The sequence below is a fragment of the Rhincodon typus genome, chromosome 7 (genome assembly GCF_021869965.1).
Source record: "Rhincodon typus isolate 14 chromosome 7, sRhiTyp1.1, whole genome shotgun sequence".
Taxonomy (NCBI): domain Eukaryota; kingdom Metazoa; phylum Chordata; class Chondrichthyes; order Orectolobiformes; family Rhincodontidae; genus Rhincodon; species Rhincodon typus.
The window spans coordinates 16,577,788-16,591,491 of NC_063338.1; the positions used below are offsets into that span (position 1 = coordinate 16,577,788).

At 40.6% G+C, this 13,704-nt stretch overlaps 1 protein-coding gene across 2 annotated transcripts in view; it reads left to right on the forward strand.

Moving 5' to 3' along the window:
* Positions 1-13,704, forward strand: part of nbeal1 (neurobeachin-like 1) — a 128,806-nt gene that overhangs the window by 65,952 nt on the left and 49,150 nt on the right. Inside the window, exons 18-26 of one of the 2 annotated variants that reach the window (XM_048599007.1) lie at positions 1,178-1,311; positions 2,760-2,919; positions 4,357-4,459; positions 4,592-4,748; positions 6,499-6,657; positions 8,627-8,786; positions 9,975-10,063; positions 11,535-12,167; positions 12,696-12,871. In XM_048599007.1, coding sequence (XP_048454964.1) covers positions 1,178-1,311; positions 2,760-2,919; positions 4,357-4,459; positions 4,592-4,748; positions 6,499-6,657; positions 8,627-8,786; positions 9,975-10,063; positions 11,535-12,167; positions 12,696-12,871 — 1,771 coding nt within the window. The remainder of the gene's footprint in view (positions 1-1,177; positions 1,312-2,759; positions 2,920-4,356; positions 4,460-4,591; positions 4,749-6,498; positions 6,658-8,626; positions 8,787-9,974; positions 10,064-11,534; positions 12,168-12,695; positions 12,872-13,704) is intronic. The other variant, XM_048599006.1, reaches the window with a different exon arrangement.

A 13,704-nucleotide genomic window follows, 5' to 3' on the forward strand; every position in this document is an offset into this window, starting at 1 on the left:
GTGGAGGGGATAGGTGGGAGGAAGAACAGGTTAGGGAGGCAGGGACGAGCTGGACTGGTTTTGGGATGCGGTGGGGGGAGGGGAGATTTTGAAACTTGTGAAATCCACATTGATACCATTGGGCTGCAGGGTTCCCAAGCGGAATATGAGTTGCTGTTCCTGCAACCTTCGGGTGGCATCGTTGTGGCACTGCAGGAGGCCCAGGATGGACATGTCGTCTGAGGAATGGGAGGGGGAGTTGAAATGGTTCGCGACTGGGAGGTGCAGTTGTTTGTTGCGAACCGAGCGTAGGTGTTCTGCAAAGCGGGTCTAGGCCCGAAACGTCAGCCTCTCTGCTCCTATGATGCTGCTTGGCCTGCTGTGTTCATCCAGCCCTGCACCTTGTTTTCTCTGCTTAGATTCACTTTTGTGGAGAAAATGCACTTTTAGCTAATAAATCTTAGTTTTTGAAGACAAAGCAGTAAGTTTTGAGATGTTCAGATGGCTGTCATTCCAACATTTTGTCATTTGTAGACCGGTGTCACCAAACGTAGGCAGATGTCTCTGGGGTCTTGTCAGTAGTAGTTTACACAGGAAACACCGAGAGGTTTTTCCAGTTGCTGTACAAGAGGACAGTCAGGTTTCGCAGTGAATTCACCTGAAACAGAAGATGTGGCTTAAGCAGCGTGTTCTTTAACAAGCTCCCTCCAAAATTGAAAGTCTGAAACCACCAGAAGCCTGCAAAGCATGAAACAGAGCAGTCATAAAACCCAACTGTAAAAATTGTCGTGTTTTCCCTGAAGTGAATTCAAGCACCAAACTCAGCAGTTATCTGGAACCACGTGAATGCCAAGAAATTCGTTGTTAAACAAAAATTCCAAAGTATCTTGCAAAAAACTTGAAATAAAAATTCCAGGTATCTCCACACACCTTCAAGTTCAAGTCCATAAAAATTGTTAAATACGAAGCCATCATAAATCATGCTCAGTTTAAAAACTTGAGCATATTTAGCTTGGGCCATTCAAAGTCTAGGGCCTTACAAATATTTCAGGGATGCAAAGTAGATGGTAGAAGATTTTTAAGATGAAAAAGGAAGGAATCTACAAATTTGATTTCCTCCATCAGTGAAATTGTTCATTTCTCATAAGCCATATATGTCAACGTAGCGCGGCTGTGATTGTCTGTGTGTGATTTACAGAGGCCAGACTGGAGAAGAACCCTGTAGCTACTTTTCTCTTGACAATAAAGCATTTCATAAGAAGGCATCCAATCAATCAAGAGAACCTGCTTCACAGTCATGGAGTTGCCACTTTAGGCGCCTTGCTACAGAAGGTAGGGAACCTCTGTCCTGTACATCCTAAAATAATTACTGAGAGAAAATTTGCATAATGCTAGTAGAAGTCAATTTAAACAGCTGTTGATACACCTAAGAGGTATTTCATGAAATGAACAAATGTTAAAATTGAATTTATTAGGTAAAGTGCATCATACTGTACAACATCAAACAAAATGTGTTACGACTGGTTAGAGATCAGTAGGGGAGGCAAGGTTAATTTAGTCAGAGATAGCAAGAACTGCAGATGCTGGGAGTCAGAGGCAACACAGTGTGGAGCTGGAGGAATTCAGCAGGCCAGGCAGCGTTAGAGGAGCAGGGCGGCACGGTGGCTCAGTGGTTAGCACTGCTGCCTCACAGCGCCAGGGACCCGGTTTCAATTCTACTCTCGGGGCAACTGTCTGTGTGGAGTTTGCACATTCTCCCCGTGTCTGCATGGGTTTCCTCCCACAGTCGAAAGATGTGCAAGTTAGGGTGGATTGGCCGTGCTAAATTACCCATAGTGGTTCAGGGTGGTGGGTCTGGGTGGGATGCTCTGAGGGTCAGTGTGGACTTATTGGGCCGAAGGGCCTGTTTCCACCCTGTAGGCATTCTATGATGTTGATCTATGATGAAATATTCTCTGTTAGTCGGTGTGATTGTATTTTATACAGCAAGTAAAGAACTCTACTAGGCCAACAGGATAATGAAGCTGAAGTAGTAGCCAGAGAAAGAAAGAGAGTGATGGTAGGGAATGGAGTTTGTAATGGGGACCAAAGACAATGGCTTTTGGTTTCCCGGTATTTAATTAGAGGAAATGTCTGCTTATCCATGTTGGACAGGAAGTCAGATAGTTTAGAGACATAGGAGAAGTCAAGAGAGACGGGAAAGGGGTAGAATTGAGTATTTTGTTTTACTGGTTCATGGGATTTGAGCATTGCTGCCTGAGCCAGCATTTATTGCTCCTCATCACAAATTACCCAGAGGGGAGTTAAGAGTCAACTAGTTTTCTGTGGGTCTGGAGTCACAAAGGCCAAGCCTGGTAAGGATGGCAGATAGCTTTCCCTAAGCACAAGTGAACTAGATGGTTTTAAAAAACCACCAGCAGTGACTAAATGGTCTCCATTAGGCCAGATTTTCTTTTCAAAATTTAAATTTCAGCATCTACCATAAGATTTGAGACCATGTCCCCAGAACATTAGCCCTGGGTTTTGAATTACTAGTCCAGTGACATTACCACTGACTGCCTCACACTACAGCATCTGTGCGAAATTTACTAAGTGGAAAAGACCAGCTTGTGCTCAAGCCTGCTTGTTGTCGTAAAGAGCAAGCTTTCTGGCCAAATCAGTGGTTTCAGTGTGTACTTTGTCTGGTAAAACACATTGACCTGTAGTGGTTTCTCTTTACACTTGTGTGTATGTTTGAAGGAGATCAAATTGTAATGTATTTTAAACGCCTTGCGTGACAGATGCCAAGTAGTTTAGCGGATGTGAACATGCTGGTGGCTGTGCAGTTACTGATTGAACAAGCAAACGTTGAGAAGAATACGCAGCTCCTGCATCAGATGTATCAACATCTGCTGTTTGACTTTCGAATCTGGAGCCATGGGGATTTCCCATTCCGAATTGGCAAGTACATTTTCTCAGCCACTGTAATGGATATAACTCAAGTGAGATGCAACACAGAGAAATAGATTAATACGCGCACACCCCTATACTTTTGAAATGTAGATATATTGTAATGTAGGAAATACAGCATTTTACCTTTTACAATGGAGCAAATCTTCATCCTCCACTGACAGTATGTACCAGAGTGTTAGCTGGGAATTTGTCCTCGAGACCCTGGAGTGAAACTTGCACTAAAATCTTTAGATTCAAAGGTTAGAAGGCTATCAATAGCAAGTCTCACATTCCTTGCTGCCCAAACAGGAAAGTGTTCTGTTATCTTGCAGACAGAAACTAACAATTTTCAACTGTTTTAACAATTTACAACTCCATTGTAAAAGGTAAAATTCCATGCAAATATGCATGGAATACATGGGTATAATTTTAATACTGAATTTACATTTACACTTCACAAATACCATTGGCTGCCAAACATCATTTTAAATTAGGGTGGAGTTGGATTATAGACTGGTTTAGTTTGCTGCCCTCTAAGCGTTGTCCAAATATCCGATGGGAAATTATACTGAGCTGTCCCTGTAAAATGGTATAGAAAATGGTAAATGCACATTGTCTTATGAGGAAAAATGGCCCAAGTTTAAAATTGGTGAAGTTTTACTGGGAGCAGCTTTAATCCTTAGCTTGCCACATAATACTTAATAAAATTGCACAAAAGGAGGCCACTTGACCATTTGTGCCTTATTTTATGACTCTGAAAGAATTATCCAAATATGTGTTTCTTCTCCTGAACCCTGCACCTTTTTTTGAAAAATATTTATTCAGTTTGCTTTTGAAAGCAAGAAATGAATCTGCTTCCTCTATCTCTTCTAGCAGTGCATCCCAAAACATTTATGGTATGGAATAATTTCTCGCCTCCCCTCTGAACACTTTTCCAATTATCTTAATATGTGACTCTGAATTTGGTCCCCCAAAGTGGGATCAGATTTAATTCCTCCGTATTGATACCCCTCATTTGATGGGCACAAAAATAGTCACCATGTCTCCTTTAAAACTGAAAAGTAACATTGTTCCTGCCTTAACAATTCTTGCTTCCTTTCTTTATAATTTTTGCACTGTTTATAAAAACTTGGAAGTGTAAATGCTTGTTTTTATATGGTGTGAAAGTAATATGAAGGTGCATCCCTTATGCCAGACTTTACAGTAGTCATCTTCCTGTGGGAGTTGTAATACTTGCTTCAACACCTAATTCTGTAAAGCCTGTTTTTGTGCTCTTGTGTAAATAAATGATTGTGAGAGGAGTTAAGCAAATCTGAATCTCTGGGAGGTCCTTTTAAGTTGCTAACCTTGAGCTTTGTGACATATCCTAAACCTAATTTTATGACTATCTTGCAGCTGTCTTTTATTGAGTCCTGTCATAAAAGCGTAACCAGTTTTCTATTTCAGGCCATATTCAGTACTTATCCACAATCATCAAAGACAATCGGAAACTTTTTAGGAAGAAGTATGGGGTCCAATTTTTGCTTGATGTGATCCGGATGTTTTACAGGTGGAGTGTTCTGCCCTCTTCTTTGCTATTTTTTAAAAGAATGAATATTGTTTATAAACGCTAAGCAACAACTCAATACTCTCAATCCAATGTGGAAATACCTGACTGCTTTGCATTCTTTGACACTTCTAGCAGCTCAGATAAAGACAGTGACTTGTCCACAGATGATGTGAAGACTATCCGCGCTTCTCTGTATGGACTAATTAAGTACTTCATCAGCAAAGGGGTGACACAGGAAGAGGTCCAGAGCATCATGGGATACATTGCTGCCATCAATGATGAACAGCAGGTAAAGGAGGGATTTTATTTATTCCACAAGACCTTTACCTCAAAGGCGTTTGGTAATACTGAGCTAAGTATTGGTGATAAAAGGCACATTTTGTCAAAGGTCTTTGTCTTGCAAAATGTCCTGACAACTACAAGATGAAAAACTTCAGCCAAGTGTGTCTTTTCACACATTGTGGCCATACCACTAATTCAAACAGCTAGCTACATTGGAATACCACTATCTGTAAGTTCTTGTCCAAGGTATTCGCCATCCTGACTTTGAAATAGTTTGCCATTTCTTTGGTATTGCTAGGTCAAAATCCTGAAAGCCCCTTCCTAACAGCATTGTGGGTGCCTACACCACATGAACTGTAGTGGTTCAAGAAGGCAGGTCATCACGGCTACCTCAGGGCGTCTAGGGATGGGCAATAAATGCTGGTCAGCCAGTGATGCCCACATCCTGAGTGAATTTTCAAAAAACACTAACTATCTCACTCTTTTGCCTCATACCCAAATAGCTGCAAGTTTCACTTGTTCAAGAGTTTATCCAATTCCATTTTGAAAGTTAATATTGCATCTGCTGCCACCACTCTTTCAGGCAGCTTATTCAAATGCTACGAAATAACCACTTGTTCTGTATTCTTTCATGCGATGTGGGTAAATCTGCCAAGACCATATTTATTACCCAATCCTAACTGCCCTTGGAAAAGATGATGTTGATTTGCTTCCTTGAAATCCTGTGGTCCATGTGGTGTTGGCGAATGCATAATGACGTAAGCTTGGGAGTTCCAAGTTTTTGATCTAACAGCAACAGCCATGAGCTGGCAGGGGCTCGGATGACATGGAGTGAATAGTTTAGTCAACCATATCCTCCAATCTATTGCCGCAGAGCCAGGGAGCAATATTGAATCTAGGTAGTGGGGTCTTGCCTGCTGGCTGGAAAGCTTGTGAGAGATTCGTGTTTTGGGAAATGCCTGCTGAATGAAGTGCCAGTCAGGCATTTTACTGGGCACCCAACCAGCATCCAGGATTGCTGAGTGATCTAGGCCACACGTGAGTGATGGCAGGTGTGGCGAAGGGAAAGCTGCTGATTCACTCTGACTCACGTCTGCAATGAGTGGTCCCTCTTCCAGGTGTTCCTTTGAACAAGAGATGCCATTCCCTGGAAGTCTGCGAGCAATTCTGAGACAGTTTGCTTTGTATGAAGCTTTGGCCTTGAGGGAATGCTCCACTGTTGGTGGCACCCCATTTTGGATGAAAAGTTAACCAAGGCACTTTCTGCCCCAATGAGGACAATAATGAAGCGCTTCTGATAAAGAACAGGAATAAAAAGTCCAATATGGATTACCTGTTATCACTTTTCTATTTGTAATCTTGCTGTGTGGAAATTCACTGCTGTGTTTCCTATATTACAAGTTACTTTACTTCATAAGTATTTTATTGGCTGTAAAGCCCTTTAGGATATCCTGAGGTTGTGAAAGTTGCTATATAAGTGCAGTCTTCCTTGAAGGGAACTAAAGTATTTTGTATAAAATGGCAGAATATGACAGTCGTGTGTATTTGTATGTATGTTAACATTAAAGCCTAAAATTCCCAGTGCACACGTTATTCACTGACCAGATTTGGTCATGGAAAGCAGCAGGAATCTAAAGATGTTGAAATTATATACATGTCTTCTTGCAATATTATAAGCACTGAGTGTTGTTACAGGCAGAATTAGCTTATGGCCCTGGATCTGATTCCTGATGTTTTTTGGATGTGTGTATTTGTAGCTCTCTGGGATCCTGGAGATCTTACTGAATCTTCTTCAGACTAGTTCAGCTCGGGACCAGCTTTACCTGCTGCTGTTTGAACCAGGGCATGCTGACATTCTCTATGCACTGCTGCTGACCAACAAATATTCTGACACATTGCGTGAGCTCGTTTTCAAGGTACTCTGCATCCTTAATAAGCTAACATATTTGACGAACACCTCAAGCAAACGATTTGTTGACCTCAATTTGTGACAAACCATTTGGGAAACACATGTGCTTCAATGTATGCATTTTAAAGTGTAAAGTATCACACAAGTTTTCGAAGAACAAGTATAATGATTGAGATAAATGCTAAGTTCGGTGATTATGAGGTCTCCGTGATCAATAATACTTTATTCCTATTGTATTGGGAAGATCTCAGTCTTGAACACTTAGCTGACTTGATATAGCCATTCTCAGTTGGTTCCATTCTTGGAGGTAAAAGAAGCAGGAGTGGGATACATGTTTCTGGACTCGGGTGGTGTGTGACCTAGAAGAGTAGCTGGAAGTCAATGAGTTCAAGCCAAGCAAGTTAATTAAAATTAAACCTGAAGGAATTGAAAGCAAATTATTGCCTTGATTAGGACTTTGCATGGATGTCATAAGACAGAGCTGAGGTAATGGATATGTAACTGAATTGGAAAGAAGTGAAAAGTGGTATCCCACTATAATCTCAACTAATCTGTATAATTGCAAATGTGGATAACACAGTCGACAAGGAAATCAGTAAAGTGTAGTAATCAGGTATAAAAGTAATTTTAAATTCTAATGGAATAGAGCACTAGATTATAAAGGAGAGAAGGTTTTATTGCAGCTGTGCTTTGCCTGAGTTAGCCCACATGTGGAGTACTGTGTACAGATGTGGCCATCACACCAAAGCAAGAATATAATGGCCTTTGGAGGAGAAATTCACCACAGTCTTACCAGGGTTCATGGGTCAAATTATAGAGCACATAAAGAAAGGCTTGTATTCCCTGAAATATAGAAGGTCATTGGGTAATTGATATTTATTATTTTTTAAAATGTTGGCAGAACAGTTGGACAGAAACTTCTTTCACTGCTTTGGTGGGCAGCAGAATAGAGGGGAATTGAGAACAAGGGATGCAATCTTAAAACCAGAGTCGGGACATTCGGGAGCAAGGTTAGAAGACACTTCTTTAAACAAGCTCAGTTAATAACTTTAATTCTGAGATTAATAGATTTTGCAAACCTGTGGTAGAAGAGGATAACGGACCCAAGGCAGATAGATGTAATTGCGATACAGATCAGCCGTGATTTCACTGAATAGCTCGAGGGATTGAATTTGTAACAGGAGCATTACAGCAAGAAATCTGTGACCTAAATACAAGATCTCCAGTGCTTTATTTGCCACAGGAGTCATAACAATCCGATTTATGAGATAACTGTCTGCCCTCTGTTGTCACATCCCATGGCACACAAAACAGTGAGACATCAGATTTTAGTGGTGAAAGTGGTTTTTAACAAGAAAAGAAATTGCATTCATTTCTTTAAATCATGTTAGCCATTGGTGTACTGTAATTAATGTTTACAACTTAGGAGACCATCCTCCCCTCAAGACAGTTCAGCCATTCAGTTTGGTCATGGCTGATTTGTATTTAACTCCTTTTACCTAAAAGTAACAGTCTGGCCATGTCAGTTTTTTCTAAGAGAGATTTCCACAGTCCTTTCTGTGAAGTAGTGCCTCCTGATATCACCCTGAACAACTGAGTGCTACTTTTAAGGAATCACCCACTAGAAAAACCAGTTGCCTACCCTTTCCCCTGTCAAAGTGTCCTCGTCTTTGCACCATTCTTTTTCTGTTGGTGGCCATTGTCTACTGGACAGTGCTGGAAGATGTACACGCTTAGCTATCTTGAGCACTGAATCAAGTTATGCCCTTTCTCCTGCATTCGAACAGCCTGCTGAGGCCTACTGTCTGGGCTCCCACGCAAAGACTCCCACCCTCGTGGTATGGTTATCAATGTTTGCCCATGCCTGTGAAAATATATCCATTTTCTGTCTTCATATTACGAGGTTTCAAACAAGCAGTTTGCATTTTTCAGACCTAAACATAGTATTAATGTGTCTAAATTCTGCTCCTCAATAGATATTTGAGAGGATGTTAAAGTGCGATAAGGTTTATGAACGGAGCAAGCAGCGCATCAAGCTGAGGGATGTGGGTTATTCAGGACTCATCATGCTGCTGAATGATGCCATGATTACTGTGTCCCTGGTCAAAAACCTCTTGCATCAAATCCTTCAAGCAGGTAAATTGAGAGTTTGTTGTAGCAGTGAAGACTTGAACTGTACTAACGCGATATTTGACTGCCAGTGTGTTTTGTCTCATTGATTGAGGGCCTAAACATTGTTGGGGAGTTTTATTTAGTTAACCTGTTCCGAGATGTGATCACATGTCACTGAACCTGTGCCTCCTGGCTCAGCGATACCAGACATTACCACTGTACCATGAGACCCCCTTTGGGGCATGAAAAACTTAGCACTGAGACTTCCTGGAGGTACATTTAGATTGAGGTGCTGGACTCAAACAATTGATTGTTAACTGATTCAAACATCCAGTACAGAATTGCTGCTTTAGGAAACATAACACAACCGTGCAAAGACGTTAGTTTCCCAAAATCTGGGAAAAGTAGGTAAGTTATGGTTTTCTTTTCCTCAAAACATGTTTTGAAGGTCATTGTGTTCATTGTAAAAAGTTACTGGTGAAATACGCTGCTGTCTAGTCCTGCCAGTGAAGTGTCTGCAGGAGAGAGACACAGATTATAAATTGCACCAGAAAGTAGATAGGTTAACAATTTTCCCACATGCTTGACTTCATTTCTCAACCAACCAGTTGGGAGCACGTATCCCCAAACCTCAAGTGTCATCGCTGCACTTGAGTTAACTGCTGAGAACATATATAAGGGATGTCTTGTTCGTGGATGTTGTATCTGTGTTCTTCTACAATGTTCATGGTCTAGAGTATTTGTATGAACTTGATCAGATTTGCAGGCCATTTTGCTCATCTTTGTTCACTTGCCAGTCCTGACATTATAACTTGCTGCAGACATTTGCCAATCTTACACAGGAAGCAGCTGTTACAACGGGAGTGAGACAAAGTCCAATCATCCATCAGGTGTTTTCACATTTTGTTACCTTGCTTCCGACAAGCCTGTCTGCTGCTGAAATCTAATTGCCAATTCACTTATCTGTGAGTTTCCTCGTTTGGTGGAGGCAGATTATAATACTAAAGAAGGAATTGGTGTATTATCTGAAAAGGAAGACTGTGTAAGGCTGAGGGAAGAAAGCAGGAGAATGGCACTAGGTGCCATTACTTTTTGGCGCAGACATGATGGGGGGGAATGGTCTCCTTCTGTGCTGTAACAGTTCTTGATTGTATGGTTAAGCAGAATTAAATGCAATACATTACTTTTTTTTTCTTGTTCCATTTGTTTCAGACTCTGTGGTGAATTATAAAGATTTAATGGCTGTGGTTCACCTAGTGCACAAAGCAGGAATCAACGTGAGGCTTGCTGTTTGCCGAAAGGTCAGTCTTCTCCTATTAACGATTCACATTTTCTTTGGGGTTTATGCAAAGAAAAAATTCTGGCATCAAGGAAAACCAAAGAAAGTGACAAGAATATGTTCATATTTTCACATTGGCTGTAGACTATCAGTTAACCTTTTAACGCTGAAACCAAATCTGTGACTATTAGGTTTCTTGTTCCTGAATTATACATACCCTAAGCTTGTGGCTTGATATTGACTTGCATCTTTTGCCAATGATTATAAAGGAGAGAGACAGAGAAGGAAAATGTACATCTCCTAACCTTTTATATGCAAAAGCCTTAGAGAAGATATGGGCAGTCTTCCCATAAATATGGAAAGAGAGAAAGCCATGTCCATGATTAAATCCTTTGCAAAATTGGGACTGAAGTACTTTTTGTGTTGCTGCTTTTGAAGCACCACTTCCAATTATGGCTGCTGTGACCTCAGGAAGAGCATGGCGATAGAGGAAAGATAAACATTTTTGTTCAAGCTGCATGAAGCTAGGGAAATGTGTGAAAACTGTGTGGGTAATATGTGTGAATTTATTTAAATGAAAGCAAGTGAAGTGTCTACATGAAAAAGATGAATATTATACTGTCCAGTTTCTAGTTTTAAAGAGGATCCTTTGGCAATTAACCTGATATTTCAGCAATTGTTGACTGTCAAATTACTATTTAACCCTGCAGACCAAACTGCAAAATCTTGTTCTGAGCACATTGCACAGTGGGTCAATAGGCTGCTTTCTGACCCTACTTCAGTATACCTTATTTTAAAAAAGGGGGTGCCATTTAAAACAGAGATAAGGAAATATTTTTTTCACTCAGGATTGAGAGCCTTTGGAATTCCCTTTACCAAAGGGCAATAGATGCAGAATCTGTAAATTTTTTTTTAAGGCAGAGGCTAATGGATTCACAATGACCAAGGAGATGTAAGATTCTTGAGGATATGCAGAAATTTAGAGTCGAGGTTAAAATCGGACCACCCGTGATCTTATTGGATGGTGGAGCAGGCTCAAAGGGCCAAGTAGCCACCTGTTACTCCTTGTTTGTATGTTAGTAATGTGACCACCACTCAGCCAACAAGAATGAATGGGTTCTCACCTTTATTCCAAGGCTAACATGGTTTGTGGAGAGTAAGGAAGAAACATTTTTTAACCTGATCCAAGGCTATGTGTTGATTATCATGCAAACTTGGATGTTGAGCAGATGGTGAGATTCTTCAGACCATTGTCACCGTTGGATCTGATATGTTAAATATAAGCTACAATTGAATGTTTAGGTCACAAAAGATCTTATACCACTGTTTCTGTTTTGGTTCAAATTGATTACTTTGCCAATGAAGACATTGATTAGTGAGCAATACGAAAAATAATAACAATTTCAAAAGACCATTAAACAGAGTTACCAAAAATAGCAGTTAATTTATCGGTGACATTTAAGTGAACTTGCTTTCTCCCTGAATTGTTTCAGATTTATCAACACTTGCAGTCCCAGCAAGATGCAGCCCAGCAGATAGCAAAGCAGACCAGCTGGCAAGAAACATTTGTGCGGTTGTTTCTGAAGGAAAATGCTGAGAGCAAGGAGAGTGCTGGTGTGGACAGTTTGAACAACAGCAGTTTGGATTTTGGTAAACAAGCTGAGATGAGATCTAGCGTAGAGCAGTTAAGGAGCACCAACGAAGAATCAAGTATTCGGGGTGACAATCTATCAGATGGTGATATAGTCGACAATGTGCCCTATGATAACAGAAGTTTTGATGGGTTGGTTGAAAGATTTAATGACTCAAACCACTCTTCTGAGATGTTTTTAGATGACAGAGCCTCAAATGAAAGTGTCCTCACAGAAAGTTTGGAGGAAAATCAGGCTCAATTGGAGGAATGGACTCCGAAGGGGAGAAGCTTAACATTGGACTTGTCGAGCATGGCCTCTTACGAAATGGGTGATGTTGAAAGTCAGACACCAGGTAGCATTGCCAGCACACCATCTCCACTGGAGATGCCCAAACACTTTCCTGGTGCACAGTTTGATAAGGAACTTAGCAGCACAGATGATTCAAGTTACATGGATGATGCATCAATCTATGAAGTCTCCGGAAGTGGAGAGGTAATTTGTTAAATGATTTTTGTGCCATTTTCGTTTTGTTTTAAAGCAGGTATAATTAATGTTTACCAGGGGGAGGTTCAGACTTGCTAAATAACTAGTGGTAGCCATGTTACAGGTTGTTGATCTCTGATTAAGAAACTTAACATTTGTTTCAATTGATCTTCAACTAAAGAACTTCTCCCAGAGGGGAGTTGTACCAAATATGGAATGCCATCTACCACCAAATATTAATTCTGAGGGACATCTGGCCCTATAGCAGTAGCTCCCAAGTGTGCCCTGTAATCCAACTTAATAATATCAAAAAAATTTGTTTAATTGAGTTTTCATTACTACTAGCTTGTGCATGTAAAATTGCTAATTTAAATATAATAGAGCTCATGTTCATATTGTTATATTCTCGCTCTATAGCAGCAATCCATTTTCAAAATGGTAAAGACTTGTTGTGTGGCCTCAAACATTATACCACTTCTTGAATCTAACTTTACTGAACTGCATTTGCTTATGGAACTGGCTTTCTTTCTCTTTTAGAAGAGTGAAGAAGAGCTAAGTCAGATTCTGATGGACATCCTCCTTTGTATTATGTGGCGTGGCCTGGATGGGTCAGATGATGCTGCTTGGATCGAACGAGGCCAGGTCTTTTCAGCATTGACAAAGCTAGGAACAGCAAATGAACTACTTTCTCCATCGGATGAAATCAAATTAAAGTATGGTTTGCATGCATTGAGGGTGGGTTGGGGTGTGGGTGACCTTCATATTTGAAAATCTCTGATTTGTCATAACTAAGAGACTTAAGCTATGTAACACCTCATGGGGTAGCGCACTGGAAACCGTGTCCCAAAAATCCTGGTGTCATCACAAAGGTTATAGATTTTAAAGAAAATGTCAGAATTTACCAATTTACCTTACTTAGACCTTTGTTGACAGAAAGAACGGGCCAGGTTCCGTAGTTAACAAGAATCACTTTATTTCAACTAAATATGCTCCAGCTTTGTGTAAACATTTATGAACTGTTAGCACCCCACACATATGCAGATAGGTGGATGGAAGGCCTAGTAAAGCAGTTCAATGGTTACCATTCACAGGATCTGCTGAGATGATTCTTGTGCTAATGGAAATGCTGCTTCTTGTTCTTCCTTCTCTGGATGCTTCCAGTAGTTTGCAAGAGGCACAGGATGACTGGTTCACAATTAGAAATTGTAAATGTTGTTTACATCGCTGCTGGTTCAAGCAGCAATAGAAAAGGTCTTATAAAAAAACATTTCTGGCTTAGCAATTAAAAGTCCCAGCTTACAGGAACTGAAGGGAAAATAAACTGGTTCTCTTCAGGCTTAAAGTCACTTCTAATGCATAGAACAAAGAAAGTTCCTGAGCTGGCAAAAATCTGAAGGCTTTCCCCAGCCTTCATCCAAGCTGTTTAGCTACCTGCGAACCAATTACAAAGTTCTTGGCAAGCAGAAAGCTTTTGTCATTGATAACTAATTAACTAGTCCAATTGGTTAATTGTTGCTGGCTGATTGTCCGTTTGTGCACAACCCTT